The 23,801-nt window shown below is 38.9% G+C and overlaps 1 protein-coding gene across 1 annotated transcript in view; it reads right to left on the bottom strand.

Moving 5' to 3' along the window:
* THSD7A (thrombospondin type 1 domain containing 7A) overlaps positions 1-23,801 on the bottom strand; it is a 496,216-nt gene that overhangs the window by 110,318 nt on the left and 362,097 nt on the right. Inside the window, exons 8-9 of the mRNA XM_074945848.1 lie at positions 21,530-21,733; positions 3,196-3,387 (exon numbers count right to left, since the gene is read on the bottom strand). Coding sequence (XP_074801949.1) covers positions 3,196-3,387; positions 21,530-21,733 — 396 coding nt within the window. The remainder of the gene's footprint in view (positions 1-3,195; positions 3,388-21,529; positions 21,734-23,801) is intronic.

The following is a 23,801-nucleotide window of genomic DNA, read 5'->3' as shown; positions in this document are numbered from 1 at the left end:
TCTTAAGAACAATGAAAAAGCAATCAGGTTCTTAAAAGAAGAATTTTAATTAAAGAAAAAGTAAAAGAATCACCTCTGTAAAATCAGGATGGTAAATACCTTACAGGGTAATCAGATTCAAAACCTAGAGAATCCCTCTAGGCAAAACCTTAAGTTACAAAAAGACACAAAAACAGGAATATATATTCCATCCAGCACAACTTATTTTATCAGCCATTTAAACAAAACAGAATCTAACGCATATCTTCTAACTAGATTGCTTATTAACCCTTTACAGGAGTTCTGACCTGCATTCCTGCTCTGGTCCGGGCAAAAGCAACACTCCCCCCACTCCAGCTTTGAAAGTATCTTGTCTCCTCATTGGTCCTTTTAGTCAGGTGCCAGCGAGGTTGTCTTAGCTTTTTAACCCTTTACAGGTGAAAGGGTTTTTCTTTTGGCCAGGAGGGATTTAAAGGTGTTTACCCTTCCCTTTATATTTATAACATCTCCTAAAATCAGGTTTATATTTCTGAGGCATACAGTCAAGATTTGCAGTAGTAAAGGGTGGTAATAGTTCTGTTTCCTGTAATGCTGAATAAGCAATTAAAAGCAAATGTCTTGAGTTACACATGAAAGCCAACAGCTCATGGAAATTTCATTTTTGGGGGGTTTTCCTCATAATTGTCTTTTCAAAATCTGGTTATTGTGATTTTTGAGATGTTGGAATAGGGCAAGAGAAAGGGATCGCTTTCATTTGTTCTCATTTTTAAACAGCATTTCTCTTTTGTCATGTAGATCTATCTATAGCAGCTACTTATTATATGATCATTAAAAACTGTCCCTTGTACTTCCAACAAAGCTGTTCTGAAGGGTAAAGGTCAAAAGTGTCAGCTCCGCTACATCTTCCCCATTTTTCTTGAATCCCCTGGAGGTTACCCTGACAGAACTCTGCAGGATTTTTGTGGGGGGAGCCAAGGGTGCAACACTGTTTGTCCTTCTTCCTTCAGGTGAATCCTCCTTCAAGTGCAGCTGGCCAGGATGCAGCAGTGCAGTAATGTGTAAGGTCCTTGGGACAGATTTTTAAAGGTATCTAAGCACCCAAAGACGCAGATAAAATCCCATTAGGTACCTACCTTCATGTTTAGATGTCTCAATTCCTTTAAAAATCTGGCCCTCTGATGTTGCACTGTTTGGGTAAGTATAGCAGACTGTCTTTGATTTTATATTCTTTAAAATTCAAAAGTGAATAACGAATGAATGGTGGCAGTGCTAATTACTCAATTTCCCTGTATAGACAATGTCTCTATCTGATTTCATTGATGAAGTGCTTCTTTTTCTGTAAAATATAGATATTTGGCAGTGCCTATTTTCCAATAGTAAAATATTAACAAATACTGTAGGATTGCCGTTTATTTGTTAACGTGATACCTACAAGTTTTCTCTTTTGTGAATCTGGTGTAATGTGACAGGACTCGAGTTGCAGTAGTACAATTCCTGATTGCTCTGTTTTTTTTAAATGACAAAACTGAACATGACATTACTTCATAGAACAGTATCATTTGGAGCACTGGGTTTGGTGATACTGTTGCTCAATCAAAAGCCCAAGCATGTTGCTCAAGAAAGCTTGCGCAACTCCTATAAAATGCTGGATGTTCATGAAGCAGAGTTCCGGCGATTTAGTTCATAGTATCAGTAAATACATCTAAAAGAAACAGGACATTAGATATAATCATTTTCCAGAGTTCACTTTTTTTAGGTGTGCTTGTGTATGTACGATGCACTGGGAATTCAGTCTCATACATTGTCTGTTCGCGGGTTCATTGAATAAAGTCCTGTCTGGATACTGTTTGATCAGTAAATATGCCCACAACCCAGACAATGCTACTGCCTGACCAGACAAGATGAGCTATTTCCTTTGCACAGTCATTTCACACAGGCTTAATCGTAGCTCTAGTGATACCCATGATGGGTGGGAGGCAATCTAATGTGTCCTTAAAATTAAGTTTAATCTAATTTGGGACCACAAACACTATTGTACGTAAAACATAGTTGTATGGTTATTGTACAGCATCACTCCTAGGGGGAGTTAAAGTATTTTGAGGGCCTTAACTGAATAGTTCCAAACCTGTGCATGTTTGGATTTCTCTTAAGTTTAATTTTAACGCCAAATTTATTGGATATGTAATGCTTGGTCTTGATGTAATTACAACATCCCCATAATGCTTTTACCCTTAAGACACTGAGATGCAGTCTCAAATTTAGCCCCACTTTAATTTAGTTTTTAATCTGAGAGAAAGAATAAAGGTTTGTGCCAGCATTCTTGGCCCAAATTTCCTCTGACTGTCCAACATTGTGTAGCACGTGGTGTGCCACTTAGATGCCTGTATGCCCGACGAGGCAGCATTTGACACACATATATGATAGTCCTTTTTCTAAAACACAATGCATATTTAAAACAATACACCTAACAAGAAGTGTGCAGAACCATCAGAGCAGACACATGAACCTGTCACTGAAACCCTTATCTTCTTCTCTCTGACCTGCTCTCTTTATGTATATATTCACTTATCTTGTTTTTTATTTAGCACCAGATACTGTACTCAAATTGAAGGCAATGAGAGCACTTGCATGAACAGGATTATTTACACGAGTAAAAATCTGCAGGATCAGTTCCATGAAAGGATGCTACATACATGCAAATTATTATTATTATGAATAATAACAACAACTTTGATGGTGGATATGGAAAAGCAATTTATCTGTTGTATGCACTAAAACTCTGATCCACTTATTCTTATGCTTAAGTGTTTGCAGTAAGTTAGGCGTAATGTAGGACTACAAAAGACCTGTAGATATCTTGCATTGGAGTCTGTTTATGGTAAATCATTTCCCTGGTTTAATGCAGAATAGCAAAAAAGTGCATTTAAAATAAGAAACGAAAGATACACTTGTACAAAGACAAAAAGACTAATCAATATTACTTAAAGCAAAGAAAAACGCCAAATAACCATTTCATTAAAATAATAGAAAGAAAAAAACCCTGTACTAAAAATTAACATTACAGACTTTTCTAATTGAATAATAATGGATTTTATTTTAAAAGAAAGGATGCACTGTACTAATCTGTTCTCTCTGATCACTGAATTATTTCAGCATTGTTAAGTTAATTAACAATTCAGAACCAAATACAAAGACTGCTGAAGTAGGCAACCTTACCTTCACCTGCATATGCCAGAATAGAGCGGGCTCGCATCTGTTTTCCTTCTGTGGTTTTGCCTGAGCAGGTGTGAGAGCAGGACGACCATCCAGACCACATGCTGATTACACAATCCTTTGGGCATGGAACTTCACAAACAATGGGAATTGGATAGATAGCATCTCTACACAGCTGTCTGTCAACCTCTTCTCCTGGGAAAGAAAAGGCCAGTAGCAGTCTATCATTGTTAAATTAACTTAAAATGAGCAATCTAGCCCAGATGGGCACACAAATAAATTAGATTCTGTTGTTGTGTAAAAACAAAGTAAATAGATTACCCATCAGAATGACTATCTTCTATGGCCTGATGTTAAAAGAACATGCCACAATTCTCAAATGTACTTATGTAGCAGAATTTGAACTCTGCTGAAATAGATATGGGTGTGGGTCATAGCAACTGTAAAGAAATCATGAATATATGATACACATGAACAAAATATATTATATACCCAAACAATGTAGTATATTAGGGCCAGGCAAGTGAGAAGGCTCAATTTCCAGAGGTTTCAGGGGAAAAAAAAAATCTTAATTTTCAGTTCATGTAGTTTTCTCAGCCCCTGTGTTTTAATATGCACAACTCAGTCAAAAACAAAAACAAAAAAAACAACCCCACCTTTGCATTAAAGTTGGGTGTCAGAATGTGTAAAGTGTTTAAGCAGGATGGGAACAAAGCTCCTTATTTGGTTCTAAAAGCTCTTTGTTAATTAGCAGGGCCAACATCTGTCTCTGGCTCGGCCACAGATGTTTTGGGGTTCTCTTGGGTCAAGCTGAGGTGCACATCTAATTATATGGTTAGAAGTCTCATTAATGGAATTTAAAAAGTCTCATTAATGGAATTTTTTTTTAAGGGAGTAGGGGCTGGAGCACCAATACCAGGATTACATTTAATGTCAGGAAGGAAATTAAGTGCTACAGTTAAAACTAGGAATCTACAACTACACAATGGACAAAACACTAGTTAATTTACAATAAGGAACACTGCAACAAGTAATTGGGTCGAAGATCTATCTTGAATGATCTTATTCTAGATCTAGATTCTCTATCATTACTTCTGTGTAAGATTTGTAAACAAATCCTTCATTGGAGGTCTTTTAGTGAACTTGAAAAGAATGGGCTTCATTGCACAGCCCTGTACGCTGAACCAGCTATTGAGAAGAAGTCCAACTTTACCACTGAGGAAAACACAGAAGCTATTTAGGCAAAGGACAGTACAGAGAGGTGTAAATGGATGGAGGCTCCTGGCTCCACAGTGTTGTGAAGAATGAAGTCCAGGGACAAGGTACATGAATACTGCCAAATGAGTAAATGGGTACCAAAAGGTTTCACTAACAGTGACAGAAGCACATTTCTCCTGAGGGTAAACCCTCATTCTGAATAGCAGAGGAAAACCAGGGATTAAGCAGTTTGGGGCCAAAATGAGTCTTCTAGAGACATGGTCTTGTCACCATAATGTACATGCATCAAAGAATGAGAACCTAGTTCTAGAAATCACTTTCAATAATTCTGGGGACTACACAGGACGGATTTCTGAGGTTCCATTCACCATTTATAACACTTTACCGAGATGGAAAGATCACAGCCTGTCAATGACACTTTAACATACTACAGTTTGCTTCTTTCATTTCTCTTGTTTGTACTGTGCTGAGCATTTTAAAATAGCTGTCTCGGAATCCCTGTAATATCAAATGTCAGCATAGAAAAAACTCTATGGCATTATTATTCATCCATTGAGATCTCACTGAAATATGTACACTCTCAATGGAACTGACTGAGACAGTCCACTCCATTCCATTCGATCAAACGTTTAATAGCTAATGTCAATGAAATAATTTCACATCAAGATTTCCTATGAATTTAGTCCTTGATACAACAAAATATTTGGTAAAAAATAGTTACTATGCTCTTTATGTCTCAGCAGTGAAGACTCCAGTTAATATTAATAACAGATGACCTTATTGTCAAAGGTTAAGTCAGTGGGAGCTGTGGGTACTGATAATCACAAGTCTACAAAAATTTGCTTTCTCCCAAGCACAAAGTTAGCCTTCTATTACTAAAAAAGAATAAAAATAATCTGAACCATTAAGAAGCCAGCTAAATAGAGACTACATGAATCTTAAAGCCTCTCTGTCACAGGCCAGGAATGTACACATTGAGTTTCAAACTTTAAAAAAATATTTGTGTGAAAAGATAAATTCCTGAAAATCAGAGTTTTTACAATGGCATACTGTTACTCTCAGCATTGTTAATGAATGCTATAATATGACATAGGGTTAAAAATAGATTCCTGCTAAAATGGGGCAGTGAAGGGGGCTTGTTTTGTTTTGGGTACACTATTGTCTCCCAGTTTCATTCCTGTCAAATCCTTTATTCACACTTGTTCTCAAGTCACAACAGGCAAAACCTCAAACCTCTCCTTGACAGAGTTAGTGACGTGTGAAGTTCTGAGGCTCATTTTGTATAAGTATTCTAAAGGTTGGGTGCTTATCTAAATTATCTGAACCTTTGAAATCAACCCATCAGGCTCCATGACAGTCACTTGGCAATCCCAGTGGAACCTCATCCTTGTAAAAGGCCTCACACAACCCTCTCTTACTCCACAACCTCCCTCAGTGGGCTCTGGCTCCTTCCCTCTACAGCTCCTTTTACTAACTCTTTCCTAACTTACTTTCCTATGTTTTCAACTTTTTTTCTATTTTCCTTTAATGTTATTCTTTTATTTGCATGATACTTAAACTCTCATAAATTAGCTGACATTCATTAAAATTCAGCTTTGAGTGACAGCTCCTATTTTTTAAAAAGTGCCTACCTAGTTGGGCAATATTTCTATGATATAATGTATAATGCAGATGCCAAGCTAGATTCACTTTCTGGTGCAGGGAGGTGCAAACTGCATGTGCAAGAGCTTCTGTGCCCAGGAGGGGTGGAAGGGATTCACTCTTTACCACAGGAAAGGCCAGGCTGTGTTCTTCAAGGAGTCCACAAGTGTCAAGAGGTGATTTAGTCTTTACTTGGGCTCTACAAGTACCCCATCAGTGGTCTTCCTAACCTCAACCTCACCCTCTTCCCCAGGCAATGTCATGCCAGCTCCCAGTGGAAGGGTGACAGATGACATCACTACAAGCTTCCTCTGGGCATAGTTTCTGCTACTGACACCCTCCATTTGTGTATGTGCCAGCACCACAACTGAAGCTAGCCCAACCGGCAAGGAGCACTTTATTTTTTTTAGACCAACAAGTCAGACTTATACAGATCACCTGCACCCTGTGAATGGCAAACTCTTGCTACAGCAGAATAGGCTTCGTGCTCATAAGTATCAGAGTAAATTTCCATGTGATGTTATTTAGCACAACAATCCCTTTTACTGCACTCCCAAAGCAGGCTCTAAACGAGGACACTGAAGACAATATAATAAAACCAGCTCTATTAAGACAGTGCATGCATATAAAAATTGCCTGAAGCAAATGGGATGGCACGTAGAGGAACATTTGGCCCTTTATTTGTAAAGCCCAAATGTAAAGTAAAACCTTTATTGGACTCAATAAGCCACACAAGACAACTTAACTTTCCTCTAAGATTAAAGTACAATAGGAACAGAAGCATTCCACAAGGAAAACGAAAACCTTAGCCTTGGCCCCATGTCTAGCAATCAACAAGAGTTCCTGAATGGCAAGAACCTAACAACTTGATGCATACAGTCAAACAGTCACTGCAATAAACTGGATGAAATTTCTGGAGAGATTTAAATGTCAACAAAACAATTTTTATTTATCACAAAATGTAATCATCATACAGTAATAAATACTGTAGACTGTGGAAGCCTCAGGTCTGCAAGAATCTGTCTGGCCGCGTGCTGAAGTTCATCAAACAAAAACTCATACAATCCAGCCTAGAAATTAACATTGTACAGATTTGTGCCTTGGCACTGGTTAGAGTCCAAATAGGTTGAAGTCAGTCCCTAATGTTTGTACTTGTGCTTCTGAGGCTGTAAAAGAAGAAATGTCTAAGTGCCAACTTGTGGTGGTATCTTGAGAATTCTACACTTCTTGGAAGTGTCATATGATGGCCTCCTCTGAGGTACAACAGATGTGATTGTTAAGTAGATCACAGGAAACATGGGCTTGATACAAAAACTGCTATTTCTTACTTAATAAAAAATAGAGACTAAACAAATGTAATGAAATATTAAAATAGGAAGGTTGATTAGGGTCACAATGCTATGGCTGGAAATTTGATGTATTAAATGGACAAATACTGCATTCAAGCATTTTTTAGACTATGTTTAAAATCATAAGAAATCAGGAAATGCAAAATTAAGGATTCAGAAACAATGCTAATTCAAAAGCACTACATATGCTGGGTGAGTTATGGCATATATTTTGGACATACAATGCAACATATTTTACTACACATACAGGTCCCAATCCTTGGGAATGGCAAACCTGCACTCAGTGCAGGATCTGGTGGGAGAGGGGAAAAGGGATGGCAAAGGCAACTTTATACCATCTTTGCCCTCCCACAATTTCCAGGGCAACCTAAGGACTAGTATAAAAGTACATTCACCTACGGTGGCCCCCATGAGGCCATTGCAACAGCTAGCAATTGCTGGAGTGGAGCAGATGCCAACCAAGATCTCTCAAAAAATGCTTTCAGAGCAGCAATATCTGGAGTTCGCTCTGTGGCACCTGGGGATTCAACTACACAAGGAGATCCTCAATTGGCCACTTAGGACAACTTTAAAGCTGCTTTGTGCTGCTAGAGTGAGAATATGGCCTCTATGTGTACAGCATACACAAAGCATATCTACACAAAGCCACTGAATTAGCATTTCTGTTGGAACCTTAGTTTTTGCATTTTCTAATTTTTTGTTATGCCAACTCTACAAATGTAGTTAAGTATTAATATAGATTTTGCATAAAATGTCTTATGGGCATTTTAAAGAAAAGATGAGAAGAGAAGAAAAAAGGAAAGAAAATAGAAGCTTTACAAGTATTCAGCTCATAGAGTTTATAAGCTCCTCTGGCTTTGCAGGTGGAGCTGGTAGCTCTCTATCTTCAGTTATCTGACTTGCAGAGCTAACAAGCTTTATCAGTGGAGTTAATTAACTCATACAACTAGACACTTAGGGTATGTCTACACAGGGATAAAAAACCTGCGGCTGGCATGGATCAGCTTACTTGGGCTCGAGGTCCTTGTGTTCCGGGGCTGAAAAATCACTGTGTAGATATTCAGGCTCCAGCCTGAGCCTGAATATCTACCCAGTGATTTTTAGCCTCGCCAGGGCAAGTCCGCTGACCCAGGTCAGCCATGGCCGTGGGTCTTTTACCCTTTGTAGGCGTACCTTTAGGGTACATCGTCACTGAAATGTAAGCTCATGGTTCAAACTCAGGCTCAAGCCTAACCTCCCTTCCATCTACACACAATTCGTGCTAACCCAGGGCTCGGCCAGGGCCCCAGGAGCCCATAGTCCTGGAAGGTCCAAGCCTGAGTCAAGCTGGGACTTCGGGTTCAAGCCTTATTGGGTATGTCTACACGACAACTAAAAACCCGCAGCTGGCCCATGCCTGCTGACTCAGGCTTGTGTGGCTATTTAATCAGGGTGTAAATGTTTTGGCTTGGGCTGCAGCCCGAGCTCTGAGATCCTCCCCACCTCACAGGGTCCTAGAGCCCAGGCTCCAGCCCAAGCCAGAATGTCTACACCACAATTAAACAGCCCGTTAGCCTGAGCCCCATGAGCCTGAAAGAACTGGCACAAGCCAGCCATGGGTGTCTAACTGCGATGTAGACATACCTATTGCTTCTCAGTGTAGATGCAGCCTCAATGGACTCGTACTCTGGGAGTCTGCCAAAATCCCATCGGTCGACTTTCTTTGTCCTCTGGAAGTCAAGTTTGGTGAACAGTCAAGTTTTCCTATTGCACCACAAACAAAGGGCTAGAACGGCCACACTTTGGAAGTGTGTCTAGGCTATGGGTGGTGGACTCGGGCCTGCATAACGCAATGTAGACATGGGAGACCCAGGCTGGGACTCAGGGTTCAACGGTTCCTAACCTGTGGCTATATATAAGTGTAGACACTCAAGCCCTAGGTTAACAAACCCAGGGTCTCCTAACTTAAGTTCTACTAACCCCAGGTTTACACTGCAGTGTAGACATACCCTCAGGGATTGTCTATACTCAGAAGTTACAGCATGTTAGAACATGACCCTGAGGAAATATAGTAATTAACATGATATAAAATGTTCAGTGTAAACAGGGCCATCCTTTTTAACTTTGTGTCAGCCAGCTGTGGTATACCATAGGATGAATCACAAGCAGCCGACACAATGTTAAAAACAATTCCTACTACAAAGTTTATATAGTGCTAGTTACTATGAGTCCTCAGGGCCCTGTTCTAACACAATGTAATTTCCCTATATAGACAGACAGCGCCTAGGGAAAGATCGTGCCTGGCCCTTGTTTGTATGTGTATAGTGGGCAGGGACAGAAGGAGCCATCTCTCTTTATTGAGCTCTGATGCAACAGATGGGCATAACTGTAGTTCTTGATTCCTTCCTAACATCCTCACAGCGAGCTAACCACTGACCGCAAATTGGCTAGGGGTGTGATGTGGGACCCAGCTGCAGGGTGTGCTCTGTGCCCATCCAGTACAGTCTGGCCCTTAACTTAGATGTGGAGATAAACCTGTCTACATACGTAATCTTGTGGAAGTTTCTGTAATGTTTCCTCAATTGATTTTAATGTGCTGCTAACTTTATTTTTAACACTCCTTCCCCCACCTCTCATCAAATTTAGCGAACCATATAACTCCTCACTGAGGATTATTTAAATGCCATATTTTCAAAGTTTTTGAGGTATTCCTACAGGGAAAAGAATGTGATTATATTTTTAAGTGGGAACAATGCATTTTTTACCCTCTTGTAACTCAGAAATGTCCAAAAAATGTTTTCCTGCCTCACCTCTGCAAAGAGAGCAAACAAGGGAAATTTCAATCCAAAATGTGAGTTTTGTTTCAGAAAGTTATAAGCATGTCAAAGTGGGATTATAATGATGTAACTAACCACTGTGCTAATGAATAGTTATCACACTACTCTGGAAAAAAACAAAACAAAACAAAAAACCGAAACCAACCAAACAAAAAGCACACAACGTAAGGTAAAGTTCAAGCAAGGCAGGTAAAAATAAAATAAAATATGGGAAATCACTATAAATTTGGAACAAACCTGAATTAGCACAGTAGACTTTCACCTTTAAAGATCTTGTCTTAGATATAGCTGCTTTTCAGTTTAATTTCGAATGGGTAATTATATAGATTACAAAAACCACCAACACACAGTATGAGATGCTTGACAGCTACCATTTCCTAGCTTTCATACCAGTGTTTAGATTCCCCCAAAATTCTCTAGAAGAGGAAAAACCCTGCATTCTAGTACTGGAAATCATAAAGTTCTGGCTTTGTATTTACAATTGAGAGCTTGTCTAGACTTGAATTGTTACAGCGGCACAGGTGCCGCGGTATAGCTGCGCCACTGTAGTGCTTCCGTGTAGACAGGACGGTTCTCCATCTCCTTGAGAGGTGTGGGTGAGGTCAACAGAAGAATTCTTCTGTTGGCATAGCACTACCTACACTGGGGGTTAGGTAGGCTTACCTATGTTGCTCAGGGGTGTGGATTTTTCACATACCCAAGTGACATAGCAGTGTAAGTGCTAACATTTAAGTGTAGACCAGGGCCTCACACTAATCTTTCCCTCCAAAACATACTGTGGCAGCCAATAATGACTAATAGGGAAGAGAGAGAGGTACAATAAAATTGTGACAAATGCATTGTAAAGAACAGAAGTCCATAATATTTTGCACGTTAAAAATTATTTCTGCCCTTTTATGAACCTGACAGCTGCTAGAGACAAAAGCACTTTGCTATCTCCTTTCCCCCCATCTTACTCTGACTGCCTCTGGGGCACTGAATGAAAATTTAGAATGAAACACACCTCACACTGAAACTGAAGGTTCCTTAGTCAATTCACCTTTTTTCTTATATAGTATTGACTGAGGAAGGCACTCTCTCTCTCACTACATGTCTCTAATTAAAATCCATGCACTACCAGCAGAAGCTCACCCAGTTTTCATTCTGTAAGGGTAGTAGAGAAGTTAATCGCTGGAAACCTAATCAAATAAACCATTGTAGACAGAACAAAAGACATTTACCTGCAATTTGTCATTATTTATAGTCCTCTTGAACATACCAGCCTTTTAAGAAGGAGTTTTGGAGGTAAAACAGCCCATGAAGCAAAGTCTGAACTTTTGCTCTTTTGCTCTTACCAATTCAATAATTTCCTTGTAGTAAATATTTTTGGTTGTCATACAAAGAACTATACAATCTTCTGTTTACCTCAGCACCATTTATAAGCTCTAGATAATATTTGCTCCTATTTTTCTGTCTAAAGATCAGAGAGACTGTAAGGCAGCTTTAATATCAATATAACAAAATTGGAGAGTCCTATTAATAATAGCAAAACTATTATTTTTCTCTGTGAAATTCTTTTCTATTCCAGTTCTTGAATGACCACTTGTATGACATGGAAGAATCTCTCTCTCTCTCTCTGACATGCACTGACAATTTTCAGAAATTTTGTGGATCATTGACTAAAATATATACGTTCTACACATTGTACTCTGATTGCCTCCTTGGTTTTCAGTGATCCCTGGATGACAAGTTAGTGGATATTATTTCTTTGTATTTTTCCCGTAAGTTGAAAATTAGTGTCCTTTAAAATTTCTCCACAGTAATACAGCAGAAACATAGATTTGATACTATTCTGTACAAATATATGCAAAAAAAGAGAGGGAAAGTCACAGCTGAACTGGGACAACACATTTCAAGTGGAAGATGAGCAAAATCTATCAACAAACTGGTATAGTTCTAGTGGGTGTCCATTCCCAAATGTCAGCATGACTTGGAGCATGGTAGGAATTTTACTCATAGGAGTTTTACTAACTAATAAGAAACTGATTCATTTTAGTTTTCTTTACCATAGGAATCATAAGAATCTAGTAGGTTCATGCAACTTAATTGCTTTTCTGCATTGATTTCTTAACACAATTCTTGTAAAACTGAGGATCTTCAAGGTGTGGCATTACATAGCAATTTACAAAACAGCTACAGTGCATTTGCAATCACTATCAGCTACAGTAGTTCTTGCAGTCCAATTTATTGCTTAGGTGATGCTGTTAGCTGTGTGTATTAAATCAGTTACTAATTCCCTAACCACAGGCCTCTCTCTCAATTACTTCTGTTAAGTAGTATTTGCATTTAATTATGTCTTAATTAGTTGATAGTTAATATTCGTGAAGTCATTTTCTTTTAAGAAGGCTAAGTAGAAATGGCATTGATTTCAATGGCACTATTCAAATGTTTCTCATATCTGTTGGTGATGCTGAGGTCTAAGAATGTTTCTCTAATAGATTAAATGAAAAGATCATTGTATTGAGATCAGCTGGTTTAATGGTTTATTTGCAACTTTACTCTGATTCTTGTTTCAAAACAGAACTTAACACTACTATTAGAAGAGTCCTTTACTTTTTAAAAATGCATATGTTTTGATAAAAGACAATAAAAATAATTTCTTATATTATTATTTCTTATATATTCTTAGCAAAATAAGAAATATGATACTTTGGGACACTATTTTCAAAATACTAATTTAATAAAGTGAATAGAGATGAATGTTTTTAAATAGGAGAGTTGTGCACACAAACACACATGGAACTGTATCCAGTGCATCTTGTGCACACAGTTACCATGACTGCCCACACAAACCAGGAACTGCATACAGAAATGACCACAGAGTCACTTAACTTGTCCCTTACATGTGCAAATATCAGACCATATGCACGACTGTGTATATGCAATTGGGCCTTCTACTGTTTTTAAAATGTAACCGTAGAAAATCAAATATGGTTGTTTTCTCCCTCTTAAAATAAATATTCATAATGACAGTATAATACCCATCTGGGGCAACCTGGAAAGAGTCAGACAAAAACCTCTTCCCTTTTCTATGATACTGGATTCAAGGACCAGGCAGAAATAACTGAAAGGCAAAGGTAGGTGGAGCTCAAAACCTACCAGACCTGGCTACTTCCTAAGGGAAGGAAGAAGCAGGGCTGACTATGGAAGAGGCTTCACTAAACACAGGAGCAAGTGGTTGTGTGTTGTTGTTGAGAAGGTTCTCTTGTTAGTTAGTGAGCTGTGCAAGTGGTGTGGTCTTGCAAAATTCAAGAATCTTTGCAGAAATCTATCCCTAACTCAGAGATATCTACCAGAACCTTTGTTCTTTTCTTCAGCCTCTCACAGTAACCCTACTGTCCTCACCTCAGTCCCAGCTAGGGTGACCAGACAGCAAGTGTGAAAAATCAGGACAGGGGGTGGAGGGTATTAGGCAGCTATATAAGACACAGCCCTAAATATCAGGACTGTCCCTATAAAATTGGGACATCTGTTCACCCTAGTCCCAGCTGACAGCACAGCTTCTTTTTGCTAATCTCCTCACATCGCTGCACATCAGCAGCTACAGAGGGGAGCCAGAAGGAGTTATTTCATCCCAGATAGCTGATCAGAAATGTACGGGGTCTGAAGGAGAAGTATGCCTGAGAGATAGACTACTCCATAGCTCCACCTTCTCTTCCCTGTCCTTGAATCTACACAAAGTTCTGATCCTGGGATACTCAGGAAGAGGGGCTACTGAGAGGTGTAATGGAGAACCAGAAGAGTATTCTATAAAGATGGCATTCTCCATAATAACTACTCTCTCCCTTCTGCACTAGCTCTGGACTCCCTCTATGCATAATAGTCACAGGAACAAACAGGTCCAAAGAAAAATACCTTCTCAGAAAGATGAAATCATGAAAGCAATATGGGGACAATCTTAAAAATGCATCAGGAAAACATTTAAAAACTCGTATTTCCTCATAAAATTATTGAAAATGAGAGGACTAAATTCCAATGTATACTTAGGCTATAATGGGTTAAAAATAATTAACCCACACTCTGGGATACAATATTAATGCTTCCTGTAATCCCATTGTAATGTTTGGTAACGGGAGATCATATGTATCTCCATTTATATTACAGTCATCTATCAGGATTACAGTGATGTAGATACAGCCTCTAACTTGACACAGAGGGATAAAAACAGGGAGAGGAACAGTATCCCCCCCCATCCAAATAATTATTTTTAGATGTAAAATGCAGCGCCATCTGTCACATATGTAGGGAGGGCAGATTAAGCAACAACAGGAAAAAAATAATTTCCCATAACTATGTTAACTCCGAAATGTATTTTAAAAATGCAATATCCTCAGGTATTCAGCTGGGGGCGGAGGGGACTAAATTTTTTCCCTTGAAAATGCCAACACCTTATTCATCCTTGAATTCTCTCCTATGGGAGAAGAGGAAAATGTTCTCTTCCCTTTCTCTTGTTACCAGTGAGAACACCGGGACATTTTCTGGTTTCCATTTTTAAACGTTTATTTTTACTAATTAATCCTGTCTCTTATTTTTCACTGTCAATTTCTAACTGTACCCGACTTCTGCCCAGGGTGTAGTACATGAGTTGAAAACTAAACACAGCTTTTGGAGGTCATGTAGATGTCTCTTAGAAAAAAGAATGTTTCAGCTCTACTGATGTGCCATGATAACTGGCTCTCTACCTCATAAACTTGCACACGCTGAGTGACCATATTGCACATACCGAGGGCCCATTTTAGTATTGCTATCACATGACCTGATGTCACTTACAGTGTAGTTCAGCCAATTTAATAATTGGCATTGCTGGCTGGCATGCCACCTTAATGGACTGAGAAAACACAGTGTAGATATTACAAAAGGAAAACTTAAAAAATAAAGGGAAAATTCCTCTTTTTATTCTGGATGTTACATTTAATGATCTTTTTCCCTGTTCTGTTAGCACCTAATATTCACTGACATAAAATATATTTGATAACATTTTTTATCAATAGAAAATATTTAGAATTTGAATTTACTATTACAGTGGATATTGTTAAAACGTAAAAAAATGCTAAAATGTTGTAATGACTCTACCACAGTACTTCCTATAATCAAAATTTATACCACAGCACATTTAATACAGTGGTATCATAAATGTTTTCCCAGAAAGTACCCACTGCACTGCAACAGCACAGCATTTCCTACCGAATGGGAGTAGGTTTCTGCTGCACAGTTTGACAAGGGGTTGGAACATTTCAGGGTTCATTTGTTAATGTAGTCATATTGAGAACGATCAGGAGCAGTGAACACAAATGTATTGATCATAACCAAGCACAGTTGCCTTCTACAATCAAATAAACCAATCACATGTCATCTTGGTTAAAAAAGAAAAAGAAAGTTTGATGACAGTTCCATTGAGAATAAAATCAATTGTAGGCATGGGACTAAGTCAGATCAATTTATCAGGCCAAAAGGCCACTTTTAAACAGAATGAGGTGAGGAAAGATAAAGTGCTGATGGTGCTATAAGGAAACAAAAGACACAGTGCTGCTCCAAAGTAGCAGTTAGAAACCTATCACTTGAAAATTTCTAATGTATTTATAAAAATGTTTGGCAAAAACACTAATAAATTATTTTGTAAGGTACCAGAGCCCACACCCCCTCTCGCATCCAACCCCCCTGCTCCAGCCCAGAGCCTACACCCAAATTCCCTCCCAGAGCCCACATCCCACACCACCTCCTGCACTTCAACCCCCTGCCCCAGCCTGGAGAAAGCGAGTGAGGATGGGGGACAGTGAGCGACGATGAAGTGAGCAAGGGGGCGGGAAGAGGTGGGGCAGGGGTGGGGCCTTGGGGGAAAAGGTGGAGTGGGGGTGGGACTTGGGGCTGAGGCGGGGGCTTATGGGTCCCCCAAAAATTTAAATCAAAATTGGAGTCCTTGGGTTGCTAAAGTTTCAGAACCGCTGAAATAGAAGGAAATATAAATACATAGCACCAACATAAATCTCTCTGTCTGTACACATATTTTCCTCTGAATATACATAAATTATTCTCATTGCCTCCAATGAGAGAATATCACCCCTGAACTATTTAGCACAAGGTTTCAGAACTGATTAGTATTTAATTTAATTCACAAATGTATACATTTAAATATTATCTTTCTTGCATATATTTTGTATAAATTTGTACTTTAAGTACCCATTCTAGTTATTTCACTAACATCTGGAGAAAATAAGAATTAAAAGAGATTTAAAATGTACACCCAAAAGCAAGGAATTTCAGCCATAAGGCTGTAAATCCAGTTTTATAATCCATTCTTAAATCACGCTATTATGCTTTTTTCACTTGTTTTCACAATGGCATGATTTAAAGTGACAATGGAAAGATTGAAAAGCATCAAATTAACTACCTTTAAAAATGAAGGTTTTAAAGAATTCTCCACAATTGTTACTGTTTTTTATTTGTATTAGGATGGAGCCTAGAAGCCCCCACTTAGAACCAGGTCCCCATTTTGGTGGGTGCTGCACAATCATAGAACTAAAGGTGGTCCTTGCCTCAATCAGGAAATACTGATCAGCTCTGCCTAAAACAAGCATGACCTGCAAATGTGGGTAATCCCACCAAAAACATATGCAGGAGTGTCCATAATGGGAACTTCACAGCTAAACTATTTGTGCTTTGGTAGAAAAGTAAAAAATATTGGTGCTTTACCCCCCAGAACCATAGAAGTCCTAGGCCAGTGCAAATACATCCAGTTCTCTCTGCAGAGCCATGTGATTGAGAGCCCCCACCCTATATTTTTTTGAAAAGCACATACTTAATGCTTGAGACGAGGTAACCGACTCCCCACCCAGGACTTGTGACCCTGCAGTCAAAGATGGGACAATATTCTAAACTTCATTATATACTTTCTCAACATTAATTCTGCATATAGGCAAAAAGCATATTCTTAATTAACTGCAACTCTTGTCTCCAAAAGCATTTGATAAATTAGAAGCAAAGGTTCACTACACTGGGATCCATAATTGATTGCAGTGGTTCCCAAACTTTTTACTAAGGTAACCCACTAACTGCATGTTGTCTTTTTTTTGCAACCCATCCAGGGTCCAAATTCAAGGAGGGTGTCCAGAATCATAGGCCAGTGTCCTCTTCCTCCTCTGCTTTTGTCTCCTCCTCACCTTGCTGAGGGGGCACTGACCACCCACACCACCACCTTCCACCCAGCACCACAATCCTAGTCCCAGGATCACAATCCTAGTCCCAGCATCAGTGCAGAGGGGAAGTTTAGAGAGCGAGTCACAGTGGTGGCTCCTATCCCATGGGGCTGAGCTAGGCTACTCGCTCCAGGCACTGCAGCCTGGCACTCGGGGTCACAGCACCACTCAGGTCATGATAGAGGGGTGGCCAGGCCAAACCTGAGTGGTGTTGCGACCCCATGCACTAGATTGCAAATTCCAGAATGGGGAGCCAAGACTAGCCCCATGGCACAGGAGCCGCACGGTGGGGGAGTTCAGTCTCCAACATTCCTCTGCCCCACTCCCTGAGGCTTCCCCTCCATACCATGTCTACAATCCATCTAGAACCTTCTTGGACAAAACACTGATTTATTGCATCACCCAGATGCAGTTTTAATTAATTAATTAATTTTTAACAGAAATCAATGCATTACTCTTCCAGATCAAATGGGAGGTGATGGGACACACAGTGATGTGTTTTAAATCAGTCCACCAAAAGAAACTATATTATGGCATACAAATGCAAAGGCATCCATTCTGATCCAGGTTTTACTGAGGATGTTCACTCTCCTAATGCTAAGCTGAAAAACATGAAGAAGAATTGGATTGACTGAATTAAAAAGGATCTTTAATCAGCATAAAAATAATCAAATTTTAATCTGTTTTATATCAGTTTTATAATCATGAAGCTTAAAACAGCACTGTCCACTGAATGATGTTAAAGAATTACTACAATCCTGACATGGAAGATAATATATATAGCAAACCTTGTTACCTACAAATGCTTTCACAATCCAGTACTATGAAATTTTTATTGCCATTTGTTATCATATTTAAGAGCTTACAAAATACTATATTTTTCAATCAATGCTTCCAGTAACAAATCCTTATTTACACCAAATGTCCCACAGAGATGGTCAGTAATTCCGTGTGGGTAGATAAATTAAGGATTTGGTTATAACTATCATGTCCTATGTGTTTTACTTTAAAGAACCCAACCAAAGAATGCTTCTGCAGCGTTCTGTATTAATGCAACATGGCAGTCAGCCAAAAGCTGTCAGCCAGAAGAGAATGTTCTTAATCAATTCCTTAATGATTTTACCAAGAAAATTTATCTCAAGAAACAATGACTAATGTGCAAATAATCTCAGTTCCTGTAAGTAGTACATGGTTTGCTGAAGGCAACTGTCATTAGTTCCTGTAGTTTTCTATAGTTTGACTGGAGACAGTGGGCCAGGTTCTGATATGAGGTCACTTATGCTAGTATAGAAAAAACTCAGTAATTCTGTGTAATTGAGCTCTGAATCTGACCCAGGACAACTTTTTCAAAATGACAACTGAAATTTCTATAAGAGAGATATTTTCCTCTTTCTTCTTTTCTTTTTAAATAACCAGCATGAACAAAACCACACATTGCTTATTTTTTCATTCTATAATGCTGGGCCAATGTGTATAATTGTCTGAATGACTAAATGTAAAAGAAACAGTCTTCATACACTTAGCAAAGCTTCTGCCTTTTTTACTATTATTCCCCATTATGGACCTGAACCAATGCTCATCGAAATTAGTGGGAGTCCTCCCCCTGATTTCATTGGGATTTGGATCAGGCCCTAAATGTGTAAGAGGTAAAAAGTTTCAAACCAGTAGAAATATTTTAATTGCAATCATTATAATACTACTTACATACAAAAAACATTAATGGATACCATAAAGAAGCCTTTTACATCCCTTTAAAAGAAAACTAACTGGAAATGGTACAAAGCCTAATGGTAACAGATTCAGACAAAATGAGGAAATCAGTCATTAGTAAAAATAAAATGACAGTAAAATGAAAATTTAAGACTGTGTGTGTCTTATCTTACTATCAAAGAAAGTACCAGACAATGCCATGAATAGAAACTAAGTACATCTAAGAAATCATTACATAAAAAAGTGGATCTACAGAGTAAAATAAGAAAAAATGTTTAAATATTTAGAATTGTCATGTAGTTTAGGGTCATGCTTTCACAAAGCTGTATTGCACAGCTGGCAAAAATTACCCTGTGACAGCCAAGAAGGACCCCAAAAGCTTCTTCTCCCAATGCTTCCTCTTCACTTCATGAAATATACAATTTATATCTCTCTTTGGGACACACACAACTACAGTAATGAGCAATCACCACTCCCCTCACTCAGAAGCAGTGTCTGTGCCCACTATCCAGCCTCTATCACAGAGACCAACACAGAAGTCAGACTACTCACTGGTAATAAGACAAATGCACTCACATCACAAACTATAGGTGTACGCTATTTAGCAACAAACTAAGCTGATCAGCAAGAATTTAGAAAGGTTCAGAGAAAAACAACAGGGTTAATATCTGAAAAAAAAATAACCCCAAACCCTCCCAACTTAAATTCTGTCCTAAGTCCCTCACAAAGGGCCTGATCCAAAGCTCATTCAAGCCAGTAGAAGGACACCCATTGACTTCAGTGGCTTTTGGATCAAGGTCAAACAGAGCAGAACCGCCTTCTCTGTAAAAGGCTAAGGTTAAGTGACTCAATTACTTGCTCCCAAATATATTATAGTTACAATCATCCAGTTAGGGGATAGGAAAAGTTACACTATTTAACAACATACTAAACTGATCAAAAGTTACAGAGTTGCAAACAAACTCTACCCTCTCCCCACAAAGAAAAGAAAAGAAAAACAAACAAACCTAAAATCCAGTAAAATTAAAACCAGGCTACTTTCTTTTTGTTTGCATATTCTACTGAATTTGTTTGAAGAAAAGAAAACTTCAACATCAGAATTGTTAAGCAAAAATATTCATTTCTGACAAAAGGCCACTTTGCATCAGAAATTTTTTTCACACAAAAAATCTGAAACAGTTCTACTATTATTGTCAAGTAAAGGCAGAAAGGGAGTATCTTGGGAGAAGGAATGTTGCTGTGCAAGGAGGGTAAGATGTAAGTAATGTTGTTGTGTCATTCTACATTGTTACTCTCATTCTGGGACATAAAAACCGTTAGAAACTAAACACACAATTCTCTTAGCTATGTACACAAAAATAAAAGTTACACTTTAATTCTTAGTTTCCCCAAACTCAATTATGAAACAAAATCTAGAGCCAAAGCTCAAACCCAGATACAGAGTCTGTACAAGTAATCAACTCTAATTCCATGTGCCCAGTTTATTTATAAAACAACAGTTGGTGCAGCTGCTAAACACTTAGCAGGTGACCTCTCGGTTAATCCTATATATGGTACTTACAGGTCTCTGCTCTACTGTAGCCAGTACAATTATTTTTAACGTATATGCAGCTTTGAGTAGACTACATTACTAATAGAGAACAGACACTACCCCAACATTCACACAAGAGCCTTTTGTAGATTAAAATATTTTTTAGGTGTCTAGCTTTCAAAGTGAGTTGTTAAGACAATGCTATGCAAAGTAATGTTTTTCTTTCTTTCATCAAAGATAATTGAATAATAGTGGTATTCTTCTTGCCTGCTGTAAGTTGTTATAGCTAGAAGGGCAAGCGAAGTGAGGCAGACTGATGCATGTCACAGGCTGTCAAACCAACTTCACAGCACACATCATACTTTGTTTTTTAATATAAAGAGACTATCGAGCTCCCAGATATTTCCAGTGGCAATGCACTTTACTTTGCTCACCCTTAATATTTATTTGCATTTGGACTCTGTGGGAAAAATTTATCAGTGGAATTACATCAGGGAATTCAATGAAGTTACGATGGGAAGAATTTATACTACTGGGCAATAACTCTCTGTCTTCCTGTTCATTTTTCATTTACTGTTTATTTTCAGCTTCCCTTTCTCAAGAGGCCACTCAAGAAGCTTTATCTGAAAAGATCTATGGAAAGAAGAGCCCAGTGCTACATCAGTTGGTGGCCACACCATGCATGGCCTATATAAAGAGCAATCAATACTACTCAAAAGGCTTTGTCTCAAAGATCGGCTAACTTGAGAGAAATAAGCAATGTTACATTTTCACTCTGAATCTGTCTCCTCAGAACAAGCAAGTGACTTAAACCATACATTTGTTGAGCAAACATCTTACCATCACTGTTGATACAGACCACCTCTGGAACTTGAGTGCCAGGCCCACACTGCTTCTCATTGTCTGGTATGCACTCTTCTAGTCTCACTATTCGCCAGTCATAGCAAGAAGGCTCCTCACATGGGATAGCTTCAAGCAGATGAGGGCAATTTCCTGTCCCTCCAGTAGGTTCATTTGTGATGGACCGCTTCCTTAATTTAAAACCTGAAGTTAGAGTAAAACCAAAAAGATAAAAAAAATAGTAATTCAATATAAAAGTTAAAATGAAAGCATTTGTATCTGCCAAAAGGTGAGTGAAGGGTTCTGCGTTTCTTCTGTAACAGTCAACAACGTATTTAAAGCAATAAAGGCAGCTGTGTTCTTTACATTCCTGAGATACTAGATGTCACCAACTGTAGGAAACAGTTCACTTAAATGAGGGCTTGGAATGTGTCATGGTTATGGGGCTAGCTGTGCTTTCGACCCCTTTTTGTCCCTTGGAGTACATCTCTTAGTGGCTTCCGGCACCTCACTCTGACTGGAACCATGTGGTCCAACCACTCCTTTTTAGGTTGGGTCTCTTGGCTAACCCCCACACACACCTTTTCCCAGCCTATGTTAATTTAGTAGGCCCAACTGAGTTTGGTACCTGCAATCCTCCAGGAGCCCGCAACAATGGTTGATTAGTGACTCAAAGCAGCTTCTTCAAAACAAAGCATTTATTGTGTCACACAAAGGTACCAACCATGCAGAACAACAACCAAGAGTCCTATATGCACATTTCCCTTTACCTATACCTTACATCTTTCCTTTCAAGCATTTGTAAGTTCCCCTCAGCCCAACAAACCCCCATCTCCGGGTGCGAGCAAGAGCCCGCGCTCCTCATAGCATGGTCTCTCTTTCTCTGTGTGTCTCAGTCAGTCTGGGTGTCAGCCTTAGACTGGTAACAACCCACTCCCCCAGTTCTTTAGAACAACTTCATTAAGCTTCTACTATTCCCTTTTATCATGGGTTTTTGTGTGCCCCCTGCCTCCAGACTGGTTGCATCTAGCCATTCTCCCAGTTAATGGTTTTCCCATTAATTTCTTAAGGATTCTTGGTATACTATATCATAGCACCTTATCTTTCTTGTTTCTTTTCTTGTTGGTTTCTCCCTTACAGCTTACTTTGATTTAAGCGTCCTCCTTCAGGCAGGATAACAACACACAGGGCATATTATCTTTATCAAAAAATACTACCTATAACTCCCTCACTCTCCACAACATGTAAATCAAGAAGGAGACTGTTTTCAAATATGTTTATTTGTAAATGCTAATTCCATACAGATAATTTGGGTTCAACAAAGAGTTTTTTCAAATTTGTCATGATTGTTTACTAATTAATTTAAAAACAACGTATTTCAGTTCATCTTTATATTTTCTAAGATTGCTTCTGCAGTTGTGCATGATTGTCCAAAAGAGGCTTAGAGATTCTGCAACAGAGGCCTCTGGTTTGGCAAAAAAAGTTCAGAGGAGTTTTCTACAAGTGCAGCTACTACAACATTGGAGGCAACTGACAATACAACCGGTGATTCTCTAACTACTGAAAGCCCATGACTGAAATATGTATTGAGGAGCCTGTTCCTACTTCTGACAGTGCACCACGCTGGTAAGGAGATGTGGCCTCTCTGAAGGACTGAATCAGCTTTGAGTTAGCAGGATGTCCAGTAAAAATAGCGAGAGCTGCCCGAGGAGGAAGAATCTCTGACAGAGAGCTGAGAGAGGAGGAAAAAGGAAAGAAGGAACAGTGGGGTAGGAAGAAAATGAAGCAGAGGGGGGAAAGGACAGAGATGAGAAGAAACAGGAAGGGAAGATGGGACAATAATGGGAGGGAAAATTAAGAAGCAGAGATAGGAGGAGAAGGGGAAAGGAAAAGGCTGACAAAGGCACATATATGATTAGACACAGGAGAAGAAAAAAGGGATGCAAACTGTAAAACAGGAAGAGGGGGAGATATGAATAGGTAAGAGAGGGAATGAGGGGTGAAGAGGAAAAAAGGGGGAAATATGGGAATAGGAGTGACACAGTGACAAAGGGGTGAGAAAAAGGTAGTGTTTGCTTTCCACTAATGAATTCATAACACTATAATGCACAAATATTTCAATCCAAGCAGCATATGCATCTAAGTGTTTCCTAAAGAAGCACATATGGAAAGTAATAAGTACAAGAGAACTGGTGAAGAGGAACCTAGGATTTACATGTTCACAATGTAATGCCTGGATTCCTCCCATCTCACTGTCAAGGTGCCTTTGCTT

The sequence above is a fragment of the Natator depressus genome, chromosome 2 (genome assembly GCF_965152275.1).
Source record: "Natator depressus isolate rNatDep1 chromosome 2, rNatDep2.hap1, whole genome shotgun sequence".
Classification (NCBI taxonomy): domain Eukaryota; kingdom Metazoa; phylum Chordata; order Testudines; family Cheloniidae; genus Natator; species Natator depressus.
This window is presented reverse-complemented; position numbering and strand designations above follow the sequence as displayed.